Source organism: Ranitomeya imitator, chromosome 3 (assembly GCF_032444005.1).
Source record: "Ranitomeya imitator isolate aRanImi1 chromosome 3, aRanImi1.pri, whole genome shotgun sequence".
In the NCBI taxonomy this organism is placed as follows: domain Eukaryota; kingdom Metazoa; phylum Chordata; class Amphibia; order Anura; family Dendrobatidae; genus Ranitomeya; species Ranitomeya imitator.
The window spans coordinates 490,315,242-490,334,789 of NC_091284.1; the positions used below are offsets into that span (position 1 = coordinate 490,315,242).

Sequence of the window (19,548 nt, forward strand, 5' to 3'; positions counted from 1 at the left end):
ACCCAGTTCAACAAGTTAGGATCGTTATTTCTTTTTTGCGTGGCGACCCTCAGGACTGGGCATTTTCTCTTGCGTCAGGAGATCCTGCATTAAGTAATATCGATGCATTTTTCCTGGAGCTCGGATTGCTGTACGATGAGCCTAATTCTGTGGATCAGGCAGAGAAGAATTTGCTGGCTCTGTGTCAGGGTCAGGATGAAATAGAGGTATATTGTCAGAAATTTAGAAAGTGGTCCGTACTCACTCAGTGGAATGAAGGTGCGCTCGCAGCTATTTTCAGAAAAGGTCTCTCTGAAGCCCTTAAGGATGTCATGGTGGGATTTCCTATGCCTGCTGGTCTGAATGAGTCTATGTCTTTGGCCATTCAGATCGGTCGACGCTTGCGCGAGCGTAAATCTGTGCACCATTTGGCGGTATTACCTGAGCTTAAACCTGAGCCTATGCAGTGCGATAGGACTTTGACCAGAGTTGAACGGCAAGAACACAGACGTCTGAATGGGCTGTGTTTCTACTGTGGTGATTCCACTCATGCTATCTCTGATTGTCCTAAGCGCACTAAGTGGTTCGCTAGGTCTGCCACCATTGGTACGGTACAGTCAAAATTTCTCCTGTCTGTTACCTTGATCTGCTCTTTGTCATCGTATTCTGTCATGGCATTTGTGGACTCAGGCGCTGCTCTGAATTTGATGGACTTGGAGTATGCTAGGCATTGTGGGTTTTTCTTGGAGCCCTTGCAGTGTCCTATTCCATTGAGAGGAATTGATGCTACGCCTTTGGCCAAGAATAAGCCTCAGTACTGGACCCAGCTGACCATGTGCATGGCTCCTGCACATCAGGAGGTTATTCGCTTTCTGGTGTTGCATAATCTGCATGATTTGGTCGTGTTGGGGTTGCCATGGCTACAAGTCCATAATCCAGTATTAGATTGGAAATCCATGTCTGTGTCCAGCTGGGGTTGTCAGGGGGTACATGGTGATGTCCCATTTCTGACTATTTCGTCATCCACCCCTTCTGAGGTTCCTGAGTTCTTGTCTGATTACCGGGATTTATTTGATGAGCCCAAGTCCGATACCCTACCTCCGCATAGGGATTGTGATTGTGCTATCGATTTGATTCCTGGTAGTAAATTCCCAAAAGGTCGACTGTTTAATTTATCTGTGCCTGAGCACGCCGCTATGCGGAGTTATGTGAAGGAGTCTTTGGAGAAGGGGCATATTCGCCCATCATCATCGCCATTAGGAGCAGGGTTTTTTTTTGTAGCCAAGAGGGATGGTTCACTGAGACCTTGTATAGATTACCGCCTTCTAAATAAGATCACGGTTAAATTTCAGTACCCCTTGCCATTGTTATCTGATTTGTTTGCTCGGATTAAGGGGGCTAGTTGGTTCACCAAGATAGATCTTCGTGGTGCGTATAATCTTGTGCGTATTAAGCGAGGCGATGAGTGGAAAACTGCATTTAATACGCCCGAGGGCCATTTTGAGTATCTAGTAATGCCATTCGGACTTGCCAATGCTCCATCAGTGTTTCAGTCCTTTATGCATGACATCTTCCGAGAGTAACATAGTAACATAGTTAGTAAGGCCGAAAAAAGACATTTGTCCATCCAGTTCTGCCTATATTCCATCATAATAAATACCCAGATCTACGTCCTTCTACAGAACCTAATAATTGTATGATACAATATTGTTCTGCTCCAGGAAGACATCCAGGCCTCTCTTGAACCCCTCGACTATAGTAACATATACCAGTACCTGGATAAATTCCTGATTGTGTACTTAGATGACATTTTGATCTTCTTGGATGATTGGGAGTCTCATGTGAAGCAGGTCAGAACGGTGTTTCAGGTCCTGCGTGCTAATTCTTTGTTTGTGAAGGGATCAAAGTGTCTCTTTGGTGTTCAGAAGGTTTCATTTTTGGGGTTCATCTTTTCCCCTTCTACTATCGAGATGGACCCTGTTAAGGTCCAAGCCATCCATAATTGGACTCAGCCGACATCTCTGAAAAGTCTGCAAAAGTTCCTGGGCTTTGCTAATTTTTATCGTCGCTTCATCTGCAATTTTTCTTGTATTGCTAAACCATTGACCGATTTGACCAAGAAAGGTGCTGATTTGGTCAATTGGTCTTCTGCTGCGGTGAAAGCTTTTCAAGAGTTGAAGCGTCGTTTTTCTTCTGCCCCTGTGTTGTGTCAACCAGATGTTTCGCTTCCGTTCCAGGTCAAGGTTGATGCTTCTGAGATTGGAGCAGGGGCTGTTTTGTCGCTGAGAAGTTCTGATTGCTCGGTGATGAAACCATGCGCCTTCTTTTCCAGGAAGTTTTCGCCTGCTGAGCGAAATTATGATGTGGGCAATCGAGAGTTGCTGGCCATGAAGTGGGCATTCGAGGAGTGGCATCATTGGCTTGAAGGAGCTAAGCATCGCGTGGTGGTCTTGACTGATCATAAGAACTTGACTTATCTCGAGTCCGCCAAGCGGTTGAATCCTAGACAAGCTCGTTGGTCGTTGTTTTTTGCCCGTTTTGACTTTGTGATTTCATACCTTCCGGGCTCTAAAAATGTGAAGGCGGATGCTCTGTCTAGGAGTTTTGTGCCCGACTCTCCGGGTGTATCTGAGCCGGCAGGTATCCTCAAAGAGGGAGTAATTGTGTCTGCCATCTCCCCTGATTTGCGGCGGGTGCTGCAAAAATTTCAGGCTAATAAACCTGATCGTTGCCCAGCGGAGAAACTGTCCCTGATAGGTGGACGAATAAAGTTATCTCTGAGGTTTATTGTTCGGTGTTGGCTGGTCATCCTGGAATCTTTGGTACCAGAGAGTTAGTGGCTAGATCCTTTTGGTGGCCATCTCTGTCGCGGGATGTGCGTACTTTTGTGCAGTCTTGTGGGATTTGTGCTGGGGCTAAGCCCTGCTGTTCTCGTGCCAGTGGGTTGCTTTTGCCCTTGCCGGTCCCGAAGAGGCCTTGGACACATATCTCTATGGATTTTATTTCAGATCTTCCCGTCTCTCAAAAGATGTCAGTCATTTGGGTGGTCTGTGATCGCTTCTCTAAGATGGTCCATTTGGTACCCTTGTCTAAATTGCCTTCCTCCTCTGATTTGGTGCCATTGTTTTTCCAGCATGTGGTTCATTAAATACATGGCATTCCAGAGAATATCGTTTCTGACAGAGGTTCCCAGTTTGTTTCGAGGTTTTGGCGAGCCTTTTGTGGTAGGATGGGCATTGACTTGTCTTTTTCCTCGGCTTTCCATCCTCAGACTAATGGCCAGACCGAACGAACCAATCAGACCTTGGAAACATATCTGAGATGCTTTGTTTCTGCTGATCAGGATGACTGGGTGTCCTTTTTGCCTTTGGCTGAGTTCGCCCTTAATAATCGGGCCAGCTCGGCTACCTTGGTTTCACCGTTTTTCTGCAACTCTGGGTTCCATCCTCGTTTCTCTTCAGGGCAGGTTGAGTCTTCGGACTGTCCTGGTGTGGATACTGTGGTGGACAGGTTGCAGCAGATTTGGACTCATGTAGTGGACAATTTGACTTTGTCCCAGGAGAAGGCTCAACGTTTCGCTAATCGCAGACGCTGTGTGGGTCCCCGACTTCGGGTTGGGGACTTGGTTTGGTTATCTTCTCATCATATTCCTATGAAGGTTTCCTCTCCTAAGTTTAAACCTCGTTTTATTGGTCCGTATAGGATTTCTGAGGTTCTTAATCCTGTGTCTTTTCGTCTGACCCTTCCAGATTCTTTTTCCATACATAACGTATTCCATAGGTCATTGTTGCAGAGATACGTGGCACCTATGGTTCCATCTGTTGATCCTCCTGCCCCGGTTTTGGTGGAGGGGGAGTTGGAGTATATTGTGGAGAAGATTTTGGATTCTCGTGTTTCAAGGCGGAAACTCCAGTATCTGGTTAAGTGGAAGGGTTATGCTCAGGAAGATAATTCCTGGGTCTTTGCCTCTGATGTCCATGCTCCCGATCTTGTTCGTGCCTTTCATATGGCTCATCCTGGTCGTCCTGGGAGCTCTGGTGAGGGTTCGGTGACCCCTCCTCAAGGGGGCGGGTACTGTTGTGAATTCGGTGGCAGAGCTCCCTCCTGTGGTCACAAGTGGTACTTCGGCTGGTTCTCTCTGTGAGCTTCCGTTGGTGGAGGAAAGTGGTACTGCGGCTTCTGAGTTTCCTTCCTCAGGTGATGTGGTGAAGTCGTTAGGTGCTGCTCTATTTAACTCCACCTAGTGCTTTGATCCTGGCCTCCAGTCAATGTTCTAGTATTGGACCTGTTTCCTCCTGGATGTTCCTGTGGCCTGCTGCTCTGCATAGCTAAGTTCCTCTTTGCTATTTGTTTGATGTTTTTTTCTGTCCAGCTTGTCAATTTGTTTTTTTCTGCTTGCTGGAAGCTCTGGGACGCAGAGGGTGTACCTCCGTGCCGTTAGTTCGGTACGGAGTGTCTTTTTGCCCCCTTTGCGTGGTTTTTGTAGGGTTTTGTGTTGACCGCAAAGTTACCTTTCCTATCCTCGCTCTGTTCAGAAAGTTGGGCCTCACTTTGCTAAATCTATTTCATCTCTACGTTTGTCTTTTCATCTTAACTCACAGTCATTATATGTGGGGGCTGCCTTTTCCTTTGGGGTATTTCTCTGAGGCAAGGTAGGCTTATTTTCTATCTTCAGGCTAGCTAGTTTCTCAGGCCGTGCCGAGTTGCATAGGGAGCGTTAGGCGCAATCCACAGCTGCCTTTAGTGTGGTTAGAGAGGATTAGGGATTGCGGTCAACAGAGTTCCCACGTCTCAGAGCTCGTTCTTGTTTTTTGGGTTATTGCCAGGTCACTGTATGTGCGCTGACCTCTATGTCCATTGTGGTACTGAATTACCTTTCATAACATCACTCCCACTTGCGATTAAATCGGACGAATGTCATCCAATTAAAAATCGGATTGCATTCGTACCAATTTAATCCTATTCTTGTGTTCTCCACCTCCTCTGCAGCTGTGCTGTGATTCTCTCATGCGAGAAGATCAGAACACAGAGCACTGACACTCAGCTCATGCCCGCAGCAGCGCATGAGCCGAGTGTCGTTAGCATATCACATCCAATGCTATCGTATCAGATGTGATAAGCTAGTGTGCCTCCGGCCTTAAGTTGGTGATAACTTATTAATCGGTGGAATCCAACCATTGGAAACTGCACCGATCAGTGCAATTTGGAACTTTTATCCCTGACAGGGCACTTTTAACCCCATTTTAAAATGCAGCAGCAGGTGGAATGTCTGACTGCAGCTCCATTCATTCTCTTTGGAGCTTCCAGAAAAAAATAAGAGCAGCTACTTACAGAATGTATGGATCAGTTGTTGAGTCACATATGCCGCTCCAGTCTAATGGGGCTATAAGTTCCACATTCTGCTGATCGGCCTGGTTCCAGTATTCAGACCCTCACCAATCAATAACTTATCCTTATGCTACGCTCACACGTTCAGTATTTTACATAACTTATTTGGAAGTCAAATCAGGAGTGGAACAATCAGAAGAAAAGTATAATGGAAACACATCACCACTTCTGTATTTATCACATACTCCTGGTTTTGGCTTACAAATACTGATCGTGTGAATGTGGCATAAGGAAAGGTGATTACTTGGTTTCACAGGCGAACCACTGTAAGTGGATATTTGCTACTGTGTAATAAACACAGGATAGGGAAGAGTTAAACATCCAAGTAATTAATAATCTCTATTGGAAATAAAGAGTTTTCCCCTCAGTGATACCATAGAGAAAAAGAGACCTCTATAGACAACACAATCCACTACACCAAGACCAATAATACCACATACAAGAAACAAATACCCCCACACCATGACAAGACCACATATTACTATCACAGTGACCAAATAATACCACATACAAGGGATAAATACTCTCACGCCATGACTAGACCAGATATCACCACTGGAGATGAGCGGTGTTCCGAGTCGAGCTGTTCGCCAATTTCAAATTCGAGCTGTTTTGGGCGGTGTTCGAGTTGTTCGACGAACTCGAACAATTTGCTTAAAATTCGGCTGTTCGAGTTTCTGTTCGATAACTGTTCATTCACCAAAAGCCTAACTTGATTTGCACATTAAAACTGTTTATCATTGTTAATAGACTGTTTCAGTGTATAGTGGGCGAGGGGGCAAAGGATAGATCTGTGCTGAAATAATGCCGATCTCCATTTTTTTTTTCTTTCCTGCATTTACAGTGGGGCGGTGCAGTCTCTCAGCCTATCAGCAGTGCGTACACACATAGCAATGTGCATGTGATGCACACAAGCCAGTTCATGTGTCATTGGCTGTGTATGTCACATGTCCTTGCCCTATAAGAACCAGCCATTTGCCCCGTCGCCACCATTTCCTCACTGCTGCAGCTTAGTGTTAGACGGCACCGCTGCTGCTGTGGGCGCTATACAGTCTAAGAGTGTTTTTTGGAGCAAATTATCAGAGAGACAGGTTTAGGGAGTCGGGAGGAGTCGGGACTAGTTGTAATATCAGCCCTTTTCAGGGTAGGTTACAGCAGTTCATATCACTGTTTGCCAGGCAGGTCTGTGCCAGTGCTGTGCAAGTGTTTGTCACAGCATTTGGTGTTATCTAGCTCAGCTAATCCTTTTGGTCTAGTAGCATTGTCTGATAGTCATCTGAGTAACTCGCCTGTGAAGCTAGCTAGACCGCCTGTGTATCTCAATTTTTACTGCATCTAACCCAGTTAATAGTTTTGGGCCTAGGAGCAGTGTCTGCACGTCAGCAGAGTAGCCCACCTGTGAAACTAACTATACCGCCTGTGTATCTCTATTTTTACTGCATCTAATCCAGTTAATAGTTTTGGGCCTGGGAGCAGTGTCTGCACATCAGCAGAGTAGCCCGCCTGTGAAACTAACTATACCGCCTGTGTATCTCTATTTTTACTGCATTTAATCCAGTTAATAGTTTTGGGCCTAGCAGTAGTGTCTGCACGTCAGCAGAGTAGCTTGCCTGTGAAACTAACTATACCGCCTGTGTATCTCAATTTTTGCTGCATCTAACCCAGTTAATAGTTTTGTGCCTAGGAGCAGTGTCTGCACATCAGCAGAGTAGCCTGTCTGTGAAACTAACTATACCGCCTGTGTATCTAAACTTTTACTGCATCTAATCCAGTTAATAGTTTTGGGCCTAGGAGCAGTGTCTGCACGTCATCAGAGTAGCCCGCCTGTGAAACTAACTACACCGCCTGTGTATCAAAATTTATATTGCACCTAACCCAAGTAATATTTTGGGCCTAGGAGCAGTGTATGCACATCAGCAGAGTAGCCCGCCTGTGAAACTAACTACTCCTCCTGTGTATCTAAATTTTTACTGCATCTAACCCAGTTAATATTTTTGGGCCTAGGAGCAGTGTCTGCACATCAGCAGAGTAGCCCACCTGTGAAACTAACTATACCGCCTGTGTATCTCTATTTTTACTGCATCTAATCCAGTTAATAGTTTTGGGCCTGGGAGCAGTGTCTGCACATCAGCAGAGTAGCCCGCCTGTGAAACTAACTATACCGCCTGTGTATCTCTATTTTTACTGCATTTAATCCAGTTAATAGTTTTGGACCTAGGAGTAGTGTCTGCACGTCAGCAGAGTAGCTCGCCTGTGAAACTAACTATACCGCCTTTGTATCTCTATTTTTACTGCATCTAATCCAGTTAATAGTTTTGGGCCTAGGAGCAGTGTCTGCACGTCAGCAGAGTAGCCTGCCTGTGAAACTAACTACACCGCCTGTGTATCTAAATTTTTACTGCATCTAACCCAGTAACCCAGTTAATAGTTTTGGGCCTAGTACCACAGTTTGGTCACTCAGTTCTGCTCGTTTTTCATCCATCGTTTGTTGTGCCAACAACTACAGATACAGAGTTGCCAATTAGTTAAGCACTAAAGTGTAGCAAAAGGCCTGCTGTGGGTGGAAAGGGAAAAAAAGGTGGTGTCCGTGGGGTAGGTGGTAAAGCAACAGTAACATCTGCAGAAGAAAGACCATCTTCCAGACAAAGTAAGGCTACGTTCACACTAGCGTTGTGCGCCGCTGCGTCGGCGACGCGACGCACAACGCACCGAAAAACGCGTGCAAACGCACGCAAAAACGCTGCGTTGTTCGACGCGTACATCGTTTTTTGACGAAAATCGGACGCAAGAAAAATGCAACTTGTTGCGTTTTCTTGGTCCGACGCTAGCGTCAAAAAAGACGCACGTGTCGGAAAACGCAACAAGCAAAAACACATGCGTCCCCCATGTTAAACATAGGGGCGCATGACGCGTGCGTCGCCGCTGCGTCGCCCGACGCTAGCGCGACGCACACTAGCCGAACGCTAGTGTGAACGTAGCCTAAGATGTCTACTTCTTTTCGTGGACAATCTGATATGATCCCTTTCTTACGACCATCGCTACAAGCATCGCCAAAACTTCCATATGAGGCACAAAACAGCAGGTGCTTGAACGGAGCTCATTCAAGTAGGCTTTCCTCCATGTCAACTTCAACATCACAACTACTCCAGTCCTCAGAGTTGTCACCCCAAATGCACTTGCTTCCTCACAGCTCCCAAGTCTCCAGCCGCCCATCTGAGCATGGGGTAATACACATGGTTGAGTCTGTAGAGCTGTTTACGCATACTATAGCCTGGGAATCAGAGGTCTTCTCCAGAGCTTCTGTGAATCCAGACGAGGAAATGATCTGCACTGATGCCCAGAATCTTTGTGAGTCGGATCTAGGCCCAGATGAAGAAGGTTCTGAGCATAATGTAGACCCTCGTTCCCAAACTGTAACTCCTGTTGGTGGAGACAATGAGGAAGATGATGATGAGACTGAGATACCTGATTGGAACGAAAACTTTTTGGTCAGGGCAGGAAGAGGTTGGCTCTGAGGACGATGCGTGTGAGAACACACAGGATGATGATGACGAGGTTGTAGACCCCACTTACTGTCAACCCCCAGTCCATGAGGTCAGCAGAGGAGGTGGAGGATGATGCTAGTGACGAGTCTGACGACGAGGTTACGTTGTGCCTTCCTGGACAGAGACGGAGTACTGGAAGCACTTCAAAAACTGCATCCTCAACCCCAACTGTGCCTCAGACCAAAATACGCGGTGGCTCTTCAGGTCGCACGGGCTCTAAGCCTTGCATAGCCTGGGCATTTTTTGACATTGCAAAGAATGACCCAACTCATGTTGTCTGTAAGATTTGTCAACAAAATCTCAGTAGAGGACAAAAAATGACTAGCTTGAGTACTTCATGCATGAACCGTCACATGGATATAAGGCATAAGTTGCAGTGCGAAGCTCACTGTGCTACAATGCAGCCTAGTGGGCCGGGTCAACCACCATCTGCCCCATCAAGTGCATCCGCATCCTCTTCATCCTCTGTGACTGTGGGGACAGCAGTCGCACATGGTTTTGGATGCAGACCTTTGACCTCTTTACCCGCAACAGCCAGTGTGATTGGCAGGTCGTCAGGACATTTGCAAGTGGAAACACCTGCTGGTGTTGAGCGCTCTCCGACATCGACACCCCATTTTGATCAAAGCAACATAACATCTCCGCCTGCACCTTTCTCACAGACCAGCAGTTTGCCGGGGACACCCTACTCAACTCCATCTAAGCACGGCAGGCAGCCCTCAGTCCCTCAGATGTGGACAAGTAAAAGACCATTTCCTCCTAGCCATGACAAAGCTAAGAGGCTGAATTTCTCCATCTGCAAGCTGTTGGCTACAGAAATGCTGCCTTTCCGCCTGGTGGACACAGAGGATTTTCGAGACCTTATGTCCATCGCAGTGCCCCAGTACCAGATGCCCAGTCGCCACTACTTCTCAAAGAAAGCTGTGCCTGCGCTTCACCAGCATGTTGCGCATAACATCACCGCTTCGTAGAGAAACTCTGTGTGTGATAGGGTGCATTTCACCACAGACACTTGGACGAGTAGTCATGACAGGGGCGTTACATGTCGGTGACTGGGCACTGGGTAACTACGGCGACATCAGGAGAAGGGGCTGCTGTCCAAGTCTTGCCGTCCCCATGAGTTGCTCATCGATCCTTTGTATCTAGAAGTTCCTCCACTGCTTCTGCCTCCTCAACCTCCTCTCGGTCCTTCACATGCACCCAAACCCTGTCTGGTAATGCCACCCGCGTTGTAACTGCGCAGAAGGAATCCTGCACACCTCCTCACTATGCTGTCACCAGGGCTCAATGGCATCAGGCAATGCTTACATTGAAATGTCTGGGAAATGTGAGTCACACAGCTGAGGAGTTATGGTCAGCTCTGGAGACCGAGTTCCATCAATGGTTGTCTCCACTCAACCTGCAGCCAGGGAAGGCTGTGTGCGACAATGCTGCAGACCTGGGTGCGGCCCTTTGCCGGGGCAATGTTACACACGTGCCTTGTATGGCTCACGTTTTGAACCTGGTTGTCCAGCAATTTTTATCCCACTATCCCAGACTAGAAGGGCTTCTGCAGAGGGCACGGTTGCTGTGTGCTCACTTCCACCGTTCGCATCCCGCAGCTCAACAACTTACATCTCTACAGAAGTTGTTGGGCCTGCCAGTTCACCTGCTGAAATGCGATGTGGCCACACGGTGGAATTCAACTCTGCACATGTTACAGTGACTGTGGCAGCAACGACGAGCCCTGGTGCAATACGTTATGACGTATAGCCTGGGCCAACGAGATTAAGAGGTGGGGCAAATCACGCTGCAGGAGTGGTCTCAGATCAGGGACCTATGCACCCTTCTGCACAGTTTTGAAATAGCAACGAAGATGTTTAGTGCTGACGGTGCCATTATCAGCATGACCATTCCGGTGATTTACATGCTGGAGCACACCTTAAACAGTGTTCGGAGTCAGGTGGTGGAACAAGAGGAGGAGGAGGAGGAACAGGAGGAGTCGTATGCAGAAGGAATAAATCTCCAAGGTCAAGAAGGTTGGCAGCACCAAGGCGGCTGGCATTGGAGGCTGGGGGAGAGGGATTACCAAGGGCGCATGGTAGCAGCCAAACTGTTGAGGAAGGTGCAGGAGGTGAGGACGAACTGGCGCTGGGCATGGAACACTCATCAGATGAGGGAATCCAAGAAGAAAACAGAAGGCTGACAGCACTCACAAACTGGGGTGCCCGTCCAAGTCCAGGGAACCTTCCAGGACCATCAGAGATTCAAGTGACAAAGTAACAGCGCTCCATCCAGGTGTATAATTCAAAAGGATAAATTTATTTTGCCATATAGTAGCAACGTTTCGACCATGTAGGTCTTTATCAAGCATACAATAAAGTGCACAGGTCCAGCTTTAAATAGTGTGTGTGCCACACAGGGCACCAATCACCATTAAGCCGCCCACCACCCATTAATGAATACATTTCAATACAAAAAACAGACATCTAACATATCTATAATAAAAATCCCCAACCGCCAATACATCCACTATATATCTCCAATAAATAATCCCCACAAAATGATAATTCACATAATATATTATCAGCATCTCAAGCAATCGGGTTTCAGCATAGGGGTCGTCATGGGAACATCCACCAATCCGTGTAGATCCATGTGGAGTTTGTAAACATAGCGGAGCCAATGGATTTCCATCTTCAAACGGCACCACAGTTCTTCCTGCCGCCAATCTATGTCGCCCAGACATAAAGAGATCCCCGTTTACCCTATAGACTGACCCGTATCATCATCAGGAACTTCCTGTATCAACATCAGATGTCATCACCAGGGGTCTGTCACCATTGCCTGGATCACAGTGCCGTGGCGCACAGGGCACGCAGACGCGCCGCTACCCAGAAGTGTCCACCTCACGTGTCCGCACCGGGGACCAACCAGCGGCAGCGCCCACCTCCCGCCCATCAACCGCATCACACGGAGCAAGCCAGGAGCGGTCACCCATGCAACCGGGATGCACAGGAAGCCACTGCTACAGCTGGTTCTTAAAATACAAAACAAAAAAGAACCTGAGAATAGATTGTTATATAAGACACCTCCAGCGCATCCATTGTACATACGCGTAATGAAGCATTAAAACAAATACATTTCATTATATATACACGACAGTCGAGGAGCATAAGGAGGGGAGCCAAATAAAGCATCACATCATTCATGTGTTCATATGTTAACAACTCCAAGACGTCCCAATCCTTCTGACAACCGACTGTAGCAGTAATAGCCTAACATAAGCATCCCAGACGCCCTGAGGGGTCGAACCGTGACAACGTGCTTCTGTAACACAGGGACGGCACCTCAGGAAAAATAATAGTGGCTGGGAAGTGAGTAACGTAGGGCTGACACCGCCAAGAGTTCACTGAAAGACTCAGTTCCCACAAGCCGAAACGGCAACATTTCTAGGGCTAGCAATCTGGCAATGTGAGCTTTTAGCATATTTCTGCTTCCTTTTAAACATCTGGGGCATGGACAACTGAATGCTGCACTGGGACAGCAAACTGGATGTGGATGCTGACTGTTGTGGCATCAGTGCCTGCTTCCTGGACAGCAGATTGGGAAGGCTGTAACTCAGGGGAATCAGCAGTGGTTACATCCTCAGACACAGATTTTGTACCCATGCTTTCCGCCTACCTACTGGGGTGCTTGGCTGCCATGTGATTCTGAATGCTGGTAGTGCTCAGGTTGGCAGTGTTCTTGCCTCTTCTCAGCTTGGTATTGCAGATGCTGCAAATTACAGTTGTTTTGTCTGAAGGATTTTCAGAAAAAAACTGCCTTAAAGGGAACAATGCACCCTTGGCCTGTTATCTAGCCGAGTGGTGGGCTCTGTCAAACAGTTGACCGAGTTCTCCCTAGTAGTCAAGCAACTACATCTTCTTGTCTGTTTTCATGCTACAGATCCATCCCACTCTGCATTGCTGTGCTTGCTAGGCATGCCACCGTGCCAGGTTGGATCAGCGGCCTCATCGACAATGTCATGTTCCAATTCATCAATCTGATCCTCCTTCTGAATTGCGATTTTAGGCTGACCTGATGGCAACTGTGCGTCATCATTATCCACCACGCCTTCAGACATGAATTGACGTTCCCCATTGTGGCTTTCTTCTAACCGTGGGTGCTCAAATATTTGTGCATCACTGCACTCCATCTCCTCCTGACCCGTTTTAATGATGCATGGTGAGAGGCCAGAATAATTACAAGGGAACGTAAACAGTTCCTCGGAGTGGCTAGCTTTGGGGTCATATGTCTCCTGTGACTATTGATGGGGGGAGGAAGGAGGATCAGGTTGAAGATTATGAGGCACAGCCTCTTGGCTACTGAGACTGGACCGGGTGCAAAACTTGTGAGGTTACTTGTCAACACACTGGAGCCCTTGTCTGCCATCCAATCCACAACATCCTTGCACGAGATAAAGTCACCTACTGATCTGTCACACGGCCTTGGCGGGCATCACCACATCCATGTCCCCATTTCTTAATGTCACCCTTTCCCTTATTGAATGCATTATGAAAAAAAAATTCCTGGCTTTATTTGTCACTAATACTGTCACAAAGGTGTTATGTACAAATTCCCTGTATCTAGCAATGTGTGGGCAATTTTTTTTAGCCATCACCTTTATTACACACGACAACAGCAGTCTCAGGAGAATTACTGGTAAATAGCGACATTTGCGTATGTCAGCAGGCTTTATTCCAGTCACAAAACTGTTAGATAAATGTACGCTATTTCACCAATATCATAGCAATTTTTTTTTATATCTCCTTTATTACACACGTCAACATCAGTTTCAGGAAAATTACTGGTAGTGACATTTGGGTATGTCAGCAGGCTTTACACCAGTCGCAAAACTATTAGATAAATGTATGCTATTTCACCAATATCATAGCAATTTTTTTAATATCACCTTTATTACACACAACAACAGCAGACACAGGTAAATTATTGGTAAATAGTGACTTTTACGTATGTCATCAGGCTTTACGCCAGCCGCACATTTGCTAGATAAATATATGCTATTTAACCAATAGCAAAGAATTTTTTTTATATTGCCTTTATTACACACGCCAAGAGGAGACTCAGGAAAATTATTGATAAATAGTGATGTTTGCGGATGTCAGCAGGCTTTACGCCAGTCGCACAAATGCTAAATAAATACCATATATACTCGAGTATAAGCCAAGATTTTTAGCCCATTTTTTGGGCTGAAAGTCCCCCTCTCTGCTTATACTCGAGTCATACCCAGGGGTCGGCAGGGGAGGGGGAGCGGGGGCTGTCTATTTATACTCACCTGCTCCTGGCGCGGTCCCTGCAAGTCTCTGGCTTCCCGGCGCCCCAGCTTCTTCCTGTACTGAGCGGTCACATGGTACCGCTCATTACAGTAATGAATATGCAGCTCCACCTCCCTTAGGGGTGGAGCCGCATATTCATTACTGTAATGAGCGGTAACAGTGACCGCTCAATACAGGAAGAAGCTGGAGCGCCGGGAAGCCAGGGACCTGCAGGGACCACGCCAGGAGCAGGTGAGTATATCGGTGAGGGGAGCGCTGTGTGATATTCACCTGCTCCCCATTCCGGGCGCTGCTCCATCTTCAGCATCTTCTGCAGTGACGCTCAGATCATAGGGCACGGTGACGTGGTTAGTGCGCACCCTCTGCCTGAACATCAGAGCAGAAGATGCTGAGAACGGAGCGGCACCAGAACAAGGAGCAGTTGAATATTGAAAGTGCCGGGTGCCTGAGCGACAGAGAGGTGAGTATGTGATTTTTTTTATCGCAACAACAGCAAATGGGGCAAGTGTCTGTATGGAGCATCTATGGGGCCATAACTTGTGTGCAGCACTATATGGGGCAAGTGTCTGTATGGGGCCATAATCAATTTTTGTGCGGAACTATATGGGGCAAGTGTCTGTATGGAGCATCTTGTGGGGCCATAACGTTTGTGTAGTACTATATGGGGCAAGTATCTGTATGGAGCATCTTATGGGGCCATAATCAACATTTGTGCAGCATTATATGGGGCAAATGTCTGTATGGAGTATCTTATGGGGCCATAACGTTTGTGCAGCACTATATGGGGCAAATATCTTTATGGAGCATCTTATGGGGCCATAATTAACGTTTGTGCAGCATTATATGGGGCAAATGTCTGTATGGAGCATCTTATGGGGCCATAATCAAGGTTCGTGCAGCACTATATGGGGCAAATATCTTTATGGAGCATCTTATGGGGCCATAATCAACATTTGTGCAGCATTATATTGGGCAAATGTGTCTATGGAGCATCTTATAGGGCCATTATTAACCTTTATGCAGGATTATATGGGGCATATTTTAATATGGAGCATATTTTAATATGGAGCATCTTATGGGGCCATCATAAACTTTATGGAGCATTATATGGGGCTCCTGATTCAATATGGATATTCAAAAACACTTAACCTACTTATGTCTCAATTATTTTTACTTTTATTGGTATCTTTTTTTACTTTTGACATTTACCGGTAGCTGCTGCATTTCCCACCCTAGGCTTATACTCGAGTCATTAAGTTTTCCCAGTTTTTTGTGGCAAAATTAGGGGGGTCGGCTTATACTCGGGTCGGCTTATACTCGAGTCGGCTTATACTCGAGTATATATGGTATACACTATTTAACCAATAGCAGAGTAATTGCTCTTTATATCGCTTTTATTACATACGCCAACAGAAGACTCAGGAAAATTACCAGTAAATAGTGACGTTTGCATATGTCAGCATGCTTCACGCTAGTTGCACAACTGCTAAATAAATTTATGCTATTTACCCAATAGCATAGCAATTTTTTTTATATCGCCTTTATTACACACACCAACAGCAGATTCAGGTAAATTACTGGTAAATAGTGACATTTGCATATGTTGGCTGGCTTTACGCCTCTCGTACAACAGCTAGATAAATATATGCTATTTCAGCAATAGGCGAGGAATACTATTTAGCTCTAAAAAGAAGTTGTCTAGTATATGCTGGTCTTGAGTAATATTATTTTGCTGTAAAAAAAGCAGTTTAGTATATGCTGATAGTGAGGAATATTATTTAGAGCTAAAAAATGTTTAGTATATGCTGGTACTGAAGATTATTATTTTGCTCTAAAAAGAGCTGATTTGTTTATTATGGTACTGGATATGAAACCCTGCCTCTCTCTCCCTACTCCCACAATCTGTTCCCACACTATACACAATGAAACCTAGCAGAGATCTGCATTGCATGTACTTGCAATGCTAACACCCTGCCTGCTTTTCCCTCTCCCTGGTATTAAATCTCTCCCTACACTATCTCAACCTAACAGAGACATAGTCTTCACTCTAAGTAGCTCTTAAAAGAGCTTTTGGACTAAAGGTACCGTCGCATTAAGCGACGCTGCAGCTATATAGACAACGATGCCGATCGCTGCAGACAGCTCTCCAGCGACCAACAATGCTGAAGTCCCCGGGTAACCAGGGTAAACATCGGGTTACTAAGCGCAGGGCCGCGCTTAGTAACCCGATATTTACCCTGGTTACCATTGTAAATGTAAAAAAAAAAAACAGTACATACTTACATTCCGGTGTCTGTCGCGTTCCTCGCCGTCAGCTTCCCGAACTGACTGTGAGGGCTGGCCGTAAAGCAGAGCACAGCGGTGACGTCACCGCTGTGCTTTACGGCCGGTGCTCACAGTCAGTGCAGGAAGCTGACGGCGAGGGACGCGACAGACACCGGAATGTAAGTATGTAGTGTTTTTTTTTTTTACATTTACAATGGTAACCAGGGTAAATATCGGGTTACTAAGCGCGGCCCTGCGCTTAGTAACCCGATGTTTACCCTAGTTACCAGTGAAGACATCGCTGGATCGGCGTCACACACGCCGATTCAGCGATGTCAGCGGGTGATCTAGCGACGAAATAAGGTGCTGGACTTCTAGCTCCGACCAGCGATGTCACAGCAGGATCCTGATCGCTGCTGCATGTCAAACACAACGATATCGCTATCTAGGACGCTGCAACGTCACGGATCGCTATCATTATCATTCAAAAGTTGCTCAGTGTGAAGGTACCTTAAGAAACTCTCCTTATACGCTACTTTCACTCTCCTTATGCTGACACTATGCTCTCACTATGCTGTTTCCTCATGCAATATGCGCAAGATGGCGCCGGCAGGGCTTAAATAATCCACTATGACATTGTAAAGCCAGCCAATAACAGTAATTCCACAACAAAGATGGCAATGGCATTACTGTGATTGGCAAGAAAGCCCAGCATGTTCATTGGCTTCAAATAAAGCATCAAAAATGCTGGGCGGGTCTCTCAACTATACTGAGGTGAATAGCTAATTACTTGCCGATTAGCAAATAGCGCAAATAGCTTACTATTTGTGCGAGTAACAAATAGTGCCAAATGTATTTGCTCATCACTGTTCAAGTTCTATTGATTCCAAGATCTATTGACTAAAATTAACTTTGTTCTTGGAAAAACCCTTTAAGTTTTCTTAAGTACATTATATACAGCTGTACATAAATGTCAAAAACCTAAGATCCACCTCATCATCCTTATAAAACATTTATATAATTGTTTTCTCCCTCTTTCAGGATTTCATCTTTACCACAAATTGCCAGCTATAATGCCAGAAAGTTGCATCCTGATTGCCATTGGTGTCTTACTTGGTGGAATTATTTTTGGGACAGATCACAAAACCCCACCCGCTATGAGGACTGACATTTATTTCCTTTATCTCTTGCCTCCAATTGTGCTTGAAGGGGGATATTTTTTACCGACCCGTCCTTTCTTTGACAACATTGGAACTATAATTTGGTGGTCAGTAATGGGGACCTTAATGAATGCTTTTGGCATTGGCCTTTCCCTTTATGGTATTTGCCAGATTGAAGCTTTTGCACTAAGTGATGTTTCTCTGCTGCAGAGCTTGGTATATGGAAGCCTTATTTCAGCAGTGGATCCAGTGGCTGTCCTTGCGGTCTTTGAAGAAATATCTGTCAATGAACAGCTATACATGATGATTTTTGGAGAGTCGTTGTTAAATGATGGCATTACTGTGGTAAGTAGATATACATCTATCATATAACTCTTTAATTAATAATTCATGTGTATCCAAAAATGGTACAAATAAAAACTACAATTTTTTTCTAACATTTCACAGTGACCTTGATCAATGGTAATTTTATTCAGAAGTCTGAAAAAAATTTTTTTAGTCTATATAAAATTCTAGTAGTTTCCTAAAATACCTTAAAAAATATTAAAACACCTGTAACTGCAGTTGTGTTGTTTCACTTACGAATCTCTTTTTTCCTTCATTAGGGAATAACTGTTGTTCTTAGTAATTATATTCAGCAATAAATAGTCATAATGCAAGTGCAATGAGGCTAGAACATATGGTCTGTGAAATAGGTATATTTGCACACCTTTTATGTGAGGATTTCTTCTTTGACATAAAAAATTAATTGACAAAACAAAGAATATAGACGGCACCAGGCTCAAAATGCACCCAATCTTTGACGCAAAGCAGCACAATGTCTGCGCAGGATTCGTGTAGCAAGCACAGATAAAGCAGACTATGGCGGTGCTCCACATAGAAAAATCAAGTCCATTCCATATAGTAAAAAAGAAGAATATGTGGCACTCACCCAGAAAAGCTGCTGAATTAAAGTCCTTTATTCATGATGCGATAAAACAGAACACTTTTGGAGAGGCGGCTGGGATCGGGAGATGGTGCTGGGAGGAGGAGAGGTGGACGACGATCGTTTCGCGCAAATGCGCTTCAACGGGTCCAGGTGCACAATTAAAAACGTCATATCCTTTATAGAGGACCAGCTGACGTATCATTAACAGGTGTGTGAGATAAAAACACGTAGGGTTAAGTGCAAAACACTATTAACAAGCACATGTAAATTACAACATTATAAGACATATATGAAAAAATCATGTCTAACTTTACAAAAAAATCATGTCTAACCTTACAACAAAAAAAAAAATCATGTCTAACCTTACAAAAAAATCGACATGTCTAATTTATCATTAAGGCCGATGGGGCCCTGAGCATTAGTATCCATTATCCACTTTGCCTCCCGCTGCAGTAAGATTTTATTGCGATCTCCGCCTTGCACGGGACATTTAACTATTTCTAAGCCAGCGAACCGTAACACATTAGGGTTCGCATTATGATAATCCTGCATATGTTTAATAAACCGAGGGCACCCTTTGCCGGATAACACTGAATTATAATGCTCTTTGAATCTAGTGACCATCGGCCGTATTGTTTTGCCGATGTAGTAAAAAAGACATGGGCAGAGAATTAAATAGACAACATATTGGGTTTTGCATGTAATTAAATGCCGAACAGAATGGCAAACAGGACCTACACGAATTGGATTGTCTAGGAGTCTTAAGTGACAAAACTTACAGTTGCCGCATCTGTGGTTACCTGTTGGTTGTGACCGCGTAAGCCAATTGTTACCCGTCGAAGATAATCTATTGTTGACTAGCAAATCCCCCAAATTTCTCGTCCGCTTATAACCGAATCTTGGACGACTCATGGCTATTGCTGCCAAATCCCGGTCGTTTTGCAAAATATGCCAATTTTTATTTA

At 45.4% G+C, this 19,548-nt stretch overlaps 1 protein-coding gene across 1 annotated transcript in view; it reads left to right on the top strand.

Moving 5' to 3' along the window:
• The window catches only part of SLC9A4 (solute carrier family 9 member A4), a 126,819-nt gene that overhangs the window by 23,713 nt on the left and 83,558 nt on the right, over positions 1 to 19,548 (top strand). Inside the window, exon 2 of the mRNA XM_069757626.1 lies at positions 17,537 to 18,000. Within this exon, the coding sequence (XP_069613727.1) occupies positions 17,537 to 18,000 (464 nt within the window). The remainder of the gene's footprint in view (positions 1 to 17,536; positions 18,001 to 19,548) is intronic.